Source organism: Zea mays, chromosome 4 (genome assembly GCF_902167145.1).
Source record: "Zea mays cultivar B73 chromosome 4, Zm-B73-REFERENCE-NAM-5.0, whole genome shotgun sequence".
Classification (NCBI taxonomy): Eukaryota; Viridiplantae; Streptophyta; class Magnoliopsida; order Poales; family Poaceae; genus Zea; species Zea mays.
Genome location: NC_050099.1, coordinates 39904880 through 39915017, shown reverse-complemented (window position 1 = coordinate 39915017; position 10138 = coordinate 39904880). Strand labels below are relative to the sequence as shown.

At 43.7% G+C, this 10138-nt stretch overlaps 3 protein-coding genes across 3 annotated transcripts; all 3 read left to right on the top strand.

Moving 5' to 3' along the window:
- The first annotated feature begins 380 nt into the window (after positions 1–380).
- LOC103653130 (cyclin-B1-3) lies at positions 381–2141 on the top strand. Its single transcript, XM_020552033.1, has 6 exons — positions 381–507; positions 618–869; positions 952–1110; positions 1192–1370; positions 2008–2079; positions 2120–2141. The coding sequence occupies exons 2-6, from the start codon at positions 729–731 to the stop codon at positions 2139–2141; spliced, it is 573 nt and encodes a 190-aa protein (XP_020407622.1). The 5' UTR covers positions 381–507; positions 618–728.
- A 561-nt stretch (positions 2142–2702) lies between these two features.
- On the top strand, positions 2703–3476 carry LOC109945705 (thylakoid ADP,ATP carrier protein, chloroplastic-like). The gene is made up of 4 exons (XM_020552032.3): positions 2703–2717; positions 2902–2970; positions 3043–3155; positions 3263–3476. The coding sequence occupies exons 1-4, from the start codon at positions 2703–2705 to the stop codon at positions 3453–3455; spliced, it is 390 nt and encodes a 129-aa protein (XP_020407621.1). The 3' UTR covers positions 3456–3476.
- A 2697-nt stretch (positions 3477–6173) lies between these two features.
- LOC103653129 (calmodulin-binding transcription activator 3) lies at positions 6174–6903 on the top strand. The gene is made up of 2 exons (XM_020551823.3): positions 6174–6503; positions 6606–6903. The coding sequence occupies exons 1-2, from the start codon at positions 6234–6236 to the stop codon at positions 6720–6722; spliced, it is 387 nt and encodes a 128-aa protein (XP_020407412.1). The 5' UTR covers positions 6174–6233; the 3' UTR covers positions 6723–6903.
- The last annotated feature ends 3235 nt before the right edge of the window (positions 6904–10138 follow it).

Sequence of the window (10138 nt, the reverse complement as noted above, 5' to 3'; positions counted from 1 at the left end):
CAGCACGGAAGCCGACCGCCTCACCATCGCTACCTGGTCTGCCCCGCCGTCTTCCCCCAGATCGTGCGAGACCTGGGTCTACCCAGTCGCCGCTCGCCCGCTCGCCCCCTCAACCTCCAAGCCCAGGTAACCTCCGCCTCACGCTCTCCAGCTCCGCCTCATCCACTGCTAGGAAGTACACACCAGAGCGCCGCCAGAAGTTCATCGGAGGGCAACGAAGCAACCACGAGAAGATCCACACGGCCACAATGAAGGTCAACGCGGTTTCCTGCCCTTCCTCCTCCATCCCAACGCCCTGCACGCCAGGTGTTTGTGCGAATGTCTAATCCACGTTTGTGTCCGCAGATCCTGATGTACCAGCTTTGCAACAGTGTGGCCTTCGTCCACGACCCCAAGGTGCTGCACCGGGAGCTCAAGTTGCACATCCTTCTCAAGGACCACAAGACCATGGTGCTCAAGATCGTTGAATATGTTGAGGACATTTACAGATTCTACAAGAGCACTGAGGTAAAAATTCCAAGCGGTAATTTTTATCATGCTGCAATTGCTGATTCAGTGGATTGTCGAAGTGACCATTTCTGATGATTGTTGATCTGTGGCATGTTTTGCTTGTGCAGGGCACCTGCCTTCCTCTCAGCAGCTACATGAGCTCACAGGCTGAAATCAGCGAGAGAATGAGAGCTATCCTTATCGACTGGATTATCTAGGTACAGTACAGGCTTACTCTAATGCCAGAGACACTTTACTTGACCGTCTACATCATCGACCAGTACTTATCTATGGAGAGTGTACCAAGAAAGGAGCTGCAGTTCGTCGGCATAAGTGCCATGCTGATAGCAAGCAAGTACGAAGAGATATGGGCTCCACTGGTAGGCTGGCTGATTTTGTTTCTAAAACATGCTATAGTCCATTCTTCGATTAGCTTACACAACAAGCAGCGATATTTTACAGGTTAAGGACTTGATGTGCCTCTGTGACAACGCATTTACCAGAGACCAGGTTCTGACCAAGGAAAAGGCCATCCTGGACAGGCTCCATTGGAACCTGACGGTTCCAACAATGTACATGTTCATTGTTAGGTACCTGAAAGCTGCAATGTGTGACACAGAGGTATAGTTGTCCAAGTAATGTTGTTTTAGCACCACACCACACATTTAGATATTGAAATTTTCTTCGGTGCTTTTGGCGCAGCTTGAGAACATGGCATTCTTCTACTCCGAGCTGGCATTGGTCCATTACTCGATGCTGGTTTACCCTCCATCGGTGACCGCAGCCGCTGCCGTCTATGCTGCCAGGTCTACACTTGGGATGAATCCACCGTGGACTGATATTCTGGAACATCACACTGGCCTAGCTGAGCCACAGTTACTGTACGTCCTTCGATGACTATCTCTCTTGCCTTCGAAATCCAGTTCTAGCGCGAATCATTGACTGATGAAATGTCTCATCTCCCGTCCTAAAATTCACATCGGTGGAATATTCTGAAGTACACCAGAGAAATATTCTGAAATACACCAGAGTTTATAGAGGGAATTCCTTTAAGACTTTAACAGGTTACGAGGTTCCTGATAACTTTCTTGCATCGATGTTAGGGATACGATTTATACTGGTCAAATAACAAATGAATGCATTATTGAAAGAAATCCTATGCTTAATATAATATCAACAATGATAAGAAAGCTTAATATACAAATCACTAATGAATTAATGGGCGAACCTGTTTCATATGTCCTTGGATGTGGTCTCTTTTCCGAGTCTATGTCATGTTGCTTTCTGACATGCCTATTGAAAATAGGGATCCACAAATATGTTCAGGTAGTTATTGTGCAATTCTAACATGGGTACTAACCATCCTACTGAATCAGTAATCCTAATCGTTTAGATGGGCTTGAATTGTGAATTATAATGCTTTCTTTAAAAAAACATATGATAGGTGCTATCTGGAGTTAAATGGTTACGACTTTAGATAATATATTGTAATAATATAATATTTCTGCAATTATGCAGGCTATGGCAGACATTGGAAAGAAGGATGGGCTTAAGGGTTACTGGAAAGGAAACCTTCTACACGTGCTTGATGTTCCCTATCATCCATTGTTTATCTTGCTGTGCTGTGCAGATTCCTATCCATCTCCCATTAACTTGTCCAGGTCATTCGCATAATTCCTTACAGTGCAGTGCAACTCTTCCCGTATGAAGTTTACAAGGTCATAGTTACTCACGGTTACACTTAGTCATCAATTTATTTTTACATTCTTTGTGATAGTGAGTTCTTCATTTCTCTCTCTCACAAGTCAGTAAGTCACAATGTTACTGCTTTTAATTCAGAAAATTTTCCGGAGAAAGGATGGAGAGCTTTCTGTATTTGGGAGACTTGCCGCTGGTGCTTGCGCGAGCATGACATCTAACTTGACCTGCGAGGGGTAAGACAGCCCCCGGGTATTGTATTAAGAAGAAGACCTTCTCACACAGGTCAAGAAAACCCCCGAACCCCTGCCCCACCCATACACAACGACATCGAAGCCCATGTGAGAACGACCACGACCGGGGCTGAGCCTTAGACCTGTGCTTTGGTATGGGACAGACGAGGGGATTTTTTTAACCACAGCCTGAAATTCGCTCCCACGGGGAGTCAAACCCAGGACCTGAGGAGTGCTACTCAGACCAACTAACCAACTCAGCTAGAGGCCCTTTCGCCGAGCATGACATCTACACTTGTAATTTATTTTATTTGCTTACTCACTAGCAAATGTCCCTGTATTTTTGTTTTTGTTGGATATGGAATTTGAATATAGTTGGTTTCTTCTTTGGTCTATTTTTTCATGATACATATTTTTTATCGAAATCCACAGAACACCATTTTTAGCACATTCAGAACTTTCTACTTGTACTTGCTTATAGGTAACTTACCCACTGGATGTTCTCCAGCTCAGGCTAGCAGTTCAATCTGGACACAACACTTTATCTCAGGTAACCAGTCTTGTAAGTGCAAATTTCTGTACTTTTTTTTCTGGAAACTGGCATAGCCTGATGATTTTGTAGGTTGCTCTTAACATGCTGAGAGAAGAAGGGCTGGCCTCCTTCTATGGAGGCTTGGGTCCATCTCTTGTAGCAATTGCACCTTACATTGCTGTGAACTTCTGTGTTTTTGACCTGTGAGATTCCTTCTACTGCATATGAATACTATGACACGCGAAAGCTTTACACAAATCTAAATATTTACCTCACATTTTTTATATTGCATTCTCTTTTGGTGTACAAGGATGAAGAAATCTGTACCAGAGAAGTACAAGAATAGACCAGAAACATCTCTAGCAACCGCTCTTCTTTCAGCAACATTTGCAACTTTGATGTGTTATCCGCTGGACACTGTTAGGAGACAGATGCAGATGAAAGGCACACCATACAATACTGTTTTTGATGCTATTCCAGGTAGTTATGCTAGCATTGCATGAGCTAATGGCTAATACATAACATACACTTGATCTTGATAAATCTGACCTATGTTATTTGCACTTCAATGTCTTATATGCCAAATTCAACATCTACAATACCAGCTCAAACGAATATATGCAGTGTCAAGTACATTAAATCTTATTATGGAAATTGGGTATTTGTTGTCCTCATTTTCTCAGGTAGTCCACGACCTCTGTTCACGAACTCTCTAAAACAGAAGCACAATATTTCTTAGCTTAGTTCTGTATCATTGGACCCCTGAAATAAATAAGAAAACAACCACTATAAAACAGTTTGTCAGGTTCATCTCTTGTCTCCATGGTTGTGTTGCCAAACTTCTTCACCACACTATAGGAGCCGGAGGTTTGTTCAATTATATTATTGCATTGAATGGCTTCAAACTCGCCATTTTCTCTTCTCACGTGTGTATAGAACTGCCAAACTAAATGTTTGCACGTGACTTGGATGCGTAGCTTCCTATAAGTTACAACAGGAATAGTTCGTGGTCTCACCAATATATGTTATTTCTTGTAGTCGTTGATTACGCATTTCAGCGGGCAACACAACGTCAGTAAAACAATTGTTACTGGAACTGTACTCCACTGAACTTCAGCTATTCCAGGATCTGACCGTGCAAAGTTCCTGCTGGTTGGTACAATATACATCCTAGAATCCTTGTCATGTATTTTTAGAAGTTTTATTTGCTCTTTATTCTTTTCGAACATCTTATGAACAGTGGTAATAAGCTAGAGCTAAGCATATCTTTTGCAGTTTTTCATTTTGTTAGAATTATAGGGGGAATTAATGTCACTGTGATTACAAAACAGCCACAAGTCAGGCCGACTACTCATGGGACTACCCACACACAAAAGTTACAAACTGGCTGGCAGTAGAGGCACAAAGATAAATTAGTTCTAAGTCATAAGCGAAAGCAAAATAAAATAAGCAACCATGCATGTGCAGTAATGGGGCCGGTATACTCAAAGTCAATGTTTTCCTCATTGGTTAAATTGGGGCAGCATTCTCCTGGTCAGACTCAAAGTAAATGTTTTCCTCATTGGTTGGCTCTTGTTCAGGCTGAAATTCATCTTCACTAACATCTCTCATTTTGGGACAGCCTTGAACTTTTATGAAGTTTCTCATATTCCTCAACCCTACATGCCAAATCTTTTGGTTCTTTTTGGCTTTTTATTTTTTCCCATTCATCCTGTTATTGTATTGCACAAACACTTGTTAGCCTGTTTCTTTTCTTTGTATGATTCTATAAAAATACAAATGCAAATCTAAGCTTGTTGATACTTCACAAATGACAAACCTGAAATAACAAGTGATGTATATTAATAATATAACTTGGAGCTAGAATCTTAACCATACAAAATAGCTCCAAGTTCTTTCACAACCGGAATATATCTCTACTAATCCTTAAGGGTGGACGGAGGGCGTCCACCAGCCTCACCACGCCCCCGCCCGCGATGCTATGCCCCCTCTCCCGCGGCGCCGTGATGCCCGCTGCCGCACACGTCTTCCTCCTTCCTCCCTGCATCCCGCATTCCGCCCGCGAACTGCTCCCTCCCCCGCGAACTGCTCCTCGCGAACTGCTCCCTCCCCCGCGGCGCGTCTTCCTCCCCGGATCCGACATCCCCACACCAAACGCGCGCCCCCTGCCCTCGCCCTCGACGGCGCTGCCCTCTCTGATGGCGGGATCCGCGGACGCGCCCCCACCAACCCCGACCCCGAGCCAGCCCGCCACCAAACCGCGCCCGCTCCATGCGCGATGGCCACTCATCCCGTCACTGTCCCCGGCGCGACTCGGACCGAATCTTAGGCCCGCCTGCCGCCGCCGCCGGCTCCAGATGGAAACGGTAAAACCTCCCTCCCTCCTCCTCCTCCTCCTGGTCCATGTCGCTGGGTTCGGGTCCCAAGGGGCCGCACGGTTTCGCTGCCGGCGCCGATCTTAGCACCAGCGGCGTTGACCCCGCCCGATTCACCCCGGGCTGCTGCTGGGCCGCGCTACCTGCTCCTTCGTGACTAATTACTCGGAATTTCTATCCGCTTGTGGGATTCTCGAGCGGATCAGCTGAGCACATCAACTTCTCAGATGTGGAGCTCCTCGACCCCCAGAGTATACCGCAGCTGGGTTCGTATCCAAAACAAGTTCAGAGGATGGAAAGGAAGAAAAGAGTTTATGTTTATCCGGCAGAAAATTGTGAAGATACTGGTAATTTCTATTTGCATGTCTACTTTTTTGGGTCTGAAATCTCATATAACCTATAATAGTTTGGTTACATTGGTACTCTGTCTACCATCTTTTCACATAGTTAATTTGAGAAATCACTGTTTGTAGTCATTTACACCAAACTAATGACCTACTCCTGTCGTTTTTTCTTTGTTACAGAAATCTTTCCAAGCTCCAATTCCATGGTGAAGCAAGGTTTTCCAGCCACTGGCAATTATAATTTTGTATTTGATGAAACAACAGGCGAAAATCAAAGTATGTGGTGGTGGTTGTCGTAGTTATTTGAGGCGCACTTCTTTTGGATATTGGGCCTATCACTTACCTGCAAAGTTCTTAACGTTTCAGTTTCAGACGTTACATTTATTTGATGATGATTTAAAGCCATCACATTAAATTAGGCTGTCAAGTACAGCTGTAGCGGTAAAATTCCCATCCCTTGTTTCTTTCCAGTATCTAAGAATACTCTTTTGTTTGTTAGGCCCATGTACGTGGACATCAGGTAAGGAAAAACTATCGGAAGGTAGTCTGGTCTGTTGGCATCATGGAGAAAGTCATACTGAGGTGGAGGAGAAAGGGAAGGGGTCTGCGAGGTTTCCAACCTGAGAAACAACTTGAAGGTCCATCATGGCAGATCCAACCTGCAAAGGCTGAGGCTGAGGATGAATATGACTTCTTGAAGGATGGCAGGAAACAGGCTACAGGCAGGTTGGATAGAGCACTGGCTCGTGTGCGTTCCATGAATCAGTATCCTGAAGCAAGAGACCAGTACCGCAGGCTGCAAGCCTGTGTTAACAGCCTACGAGAGTCCCAGGTCCTCCCTAACATATTAGTCACCCTTTTTTCAAACCCTGGTTTGAGGAAGCTTGAGTAGTGACCATTCTAACACTGTTTGTGCTGGTTGATGTTTGGACAGGCGATGCAGGACAGGATGCTGGCTGATTCAGCTGGCACCGATGGGGGTGATTTCATGACTGAATTGGAGGAGCTATGCCGGGATGATGGCGATGCCCCGATGTCGACTATTTCTTGACATGGAGCTTACTATAGATCAGTTAGACAGTGACATGTTCTTTACCAGACTAGATGTAATTTGTTGTTACTAAATGGTCTCTACTCATCGTTGAACACCATAATATAATGATATAACAGCTAATACATGGACTTCTACAGATTATGATAATTGATCAGTATAATTTGTGGAATAATTATATTTTAAAGCAACCTGAACATAGAGTTGGCCAGTAGCTTATGTCGTAAGCAACCTGAACATAGAGTTCAACATAGAACTCTTTGTTTGACTGTAAGCATTACAGTAGATTTTTTTCTCAAATTTGTATTGCAGATTGAGATGATACACAGAGTTCAACATAGAAATCTTGGCTGCTCACTCTTTGTTGCTGCGTCTTGGCTGCTCACTTATTAAGAGCCTGAACTATGCTTACTGTTTCTTCTGTGATTATATGGACTACCATTGCTGATTCATGTGGTGGGACCGCAAAGGAACTCCTTGAGCTAGCTGGCAAGGTACGAGCGTGTTACTTTATTTAGTAGTTTTGGACTTCTGATGTTGGTTTCTAGAGGGATTATGTATTAGGGTTGTTTGCTCTATTCTGAGAATTGTAATCTGCATGACCCAATAGTCACCCCAGAAATTAGTGATTCGGGACAGTTGATGTTCTTGATATTTGGCCTACTTGTCCAATTACTTTATGTTTCTTGTGGTCCTTCCAGGGGTTTGTGCTAGAGGTTTGTTCTATGCAAAAGATGACACTGGTTGTTGGTTTTAATACTGAAATGTCATCCTAACCATTTGACTAGCTATGTCCAACACATTCTATTTTCATTTCTCTAAATGTTGGCAGCTGCTCTCCAATACGCATTACATGGTTGCCTCATGGTCTATGTAAGGAAACCTTGAACCTGAATGCGCACAACTTTAATTGCTCTACCTGTTTTTAGAGGAATCATATTTAGATGGGTTGAATATTGTCAAAATATATGTCCATATGTAAGTAATGTAGAAATCATGCCACAACATATTCCCCACAACATATAAGATAAGAGCGCCATATTTGTGAGCTAAAATAATTTTGATAGATAAGAGGGTCATATTTGTAAGATAAAATAATTTTGATAGCCACAACTTGACATCTCCTTTTTTATACTTTTCACCCTGCAATGCAAAATTGTTCTAAGGAGGCCATGGTACATCACCATATCATGTATTATCAACTTTTAGGATTTGCCTAATTCAATTAATAATGATATTGAGCCAAATTTTGGTTGTTCGAAATGTCAGACTTCAACATTTGTTAATTTTGTTGAGTTAAGTATTGATAGCACCACTAAATAAAGACTTATGCATGCACAAACGTCCCCGTTGCAACGCACGGGCATATACCTAGTAATAATACTAAGTATGATAATATATAAAATACTACAAATAAATACTTAGTACATATTATTATTATTTTTAAATATGATTAATTCTATATTAGAGCCATGGTCACGTGTGAAGACTTTGGAATTTCCCTCTGATCTATGCCTATCATTTGGTCGGTGAAAATTTTGTCTAATGTAATATCCAAATTAATCTCTAAATAATGGCCCTGTTTGGATCCTTCAAGCCCGGCTAGAGCTAGAGCTAGTTTCTAGCTCTAACTCTAGCCCAAACTAGCTCTAGCCCTCTACGTGTTTGGATCCAAGGGCTAATTTACAATAAATGCTATTTTATAATCATTTGTCTCATTTAAACCTTTCCTTATCCGGATTTAGTGTGGCAAACTCTTGTGTGGCTTCTCCCACACACAAATAACACAAATAAATTTATTTTCACAAATCAAACATCCAAATCACAATAAGTTTAATTTCTGCATACAAATGCGATGTCCCATACGGACATACAAGTCCTTAATCAATATTAAAAAAATTACACTCCATGAAACAAAGCATGAGCTAAGTCATCACGGAAGGCATTCATGTTGACATCTTCAACAAGAGGTTCGTCTTCTGGCCATGTTGATGCTGCAGAACTAGGCATTGGGTTATAATTTTCATCGGCATCACATGCTTCGAATTCTCGATCCGCAATTCTACTCTCTCGAATAAAATTGTGAAGAGCCATACATGCAACAATAATTCTAGTTTGCTTGTCCTCTGGAAATCTTTGCATGTTCAACAAAATCCTAAACTTCATCTTTAACACTCCAAAACTTCTTTCTATCACATTTCTAACTTTGGCATGTGCATGGTTGAAGACTTCTTTCATACCTTGGGGCGGTGGGCCGTTATGCCATTGCTCGACATGGTACCTTGTAAACCGGTATGGTGAAAGGTATCCCAGACGATTTGGGTAACCCGCATCAACCACATAATACTTGCCTACATATTTTGAAAGGTAAACGATGAGACTTAGATGAACTAGTTTAATTGGTTTAAAATTGTTGCAAGAAAGGTGAAGTAAGAAAACCTGGTGGTGGATGTGGAAATTTGTGGTGATGAGTAGTTATGGCATCTTTGAAAACTCTCATGTCATGTGCTGAACCAGGCCATCCCGACAACACAAAGGTAAATCTCATGTCAAAATCACAAATAGCAAGCACATTTTGACTGGTCTCATTGTGCCTGTTCAAATATGGAATCCTCTTACTCTGTACTCCTGGGTGCCCTCTGTGTCCTCGGAGCCCTCTGTGCCCTCGGTGGTGGCGGACGCGGTGCGCCTTGGCTGTTGGTGCGACGACGCGCTGTGTTGTTGAGCTATTGATGACGGACGGGTGCTGCTGCGGCCGAGTTCGCCTGCTGACGAACTGTGTTGCCTGCCGCCGAGGTGGAGCGTCGAAGAGCAGCTGCCGGGCGTAGGGTGCCGCTGCAGCTGCCCGCGCGTCTCCGCCTTCGGCACACGGTGGGCGATATGGAGGAAGCACAGAGCCGCTGGCACGACCATCGAACAGACCATCAGAGTCGGACAGGATGTTGCCGTACAGCTGAAGCCCCGGGAAACCATCAGTCTCCGGCGCCTGCGAGTTGAGGTCGAAGGCATCGCCGTCCATGGCAACGGTGAGGCTGCATATGCAGTAACAAAATGAGCCAATCATAGTAGATAAATTAGTAAATTACAATAGTCGAAAATGCATTCAATAAGAAATTAGCCAAAACAAATTCGTTGTTTTCCTGTTCTTTCCAATGTGGCCAGCCGTGCCCCTCCACTACCTTTCCATGGATCAAGAAAAGAGGGAGGAGGAGGCTGAGGGAACGGAGGGAGGCGACGACTGACCTGCTCGAGGACGGCGGCGTTTCTTCGGTTCGAGGACGGCGGCGCCGGTCCTTCCCTGTGTATCGAAGAAAAGAAACGGACCCAGGAACGTGCGGATCCCGTGCGGAAGGATAAGAGAGAAAAAAGGGTTTTGGTGGGCCTTCCAACAAACTAGCCCCAATAATCACCCCTTG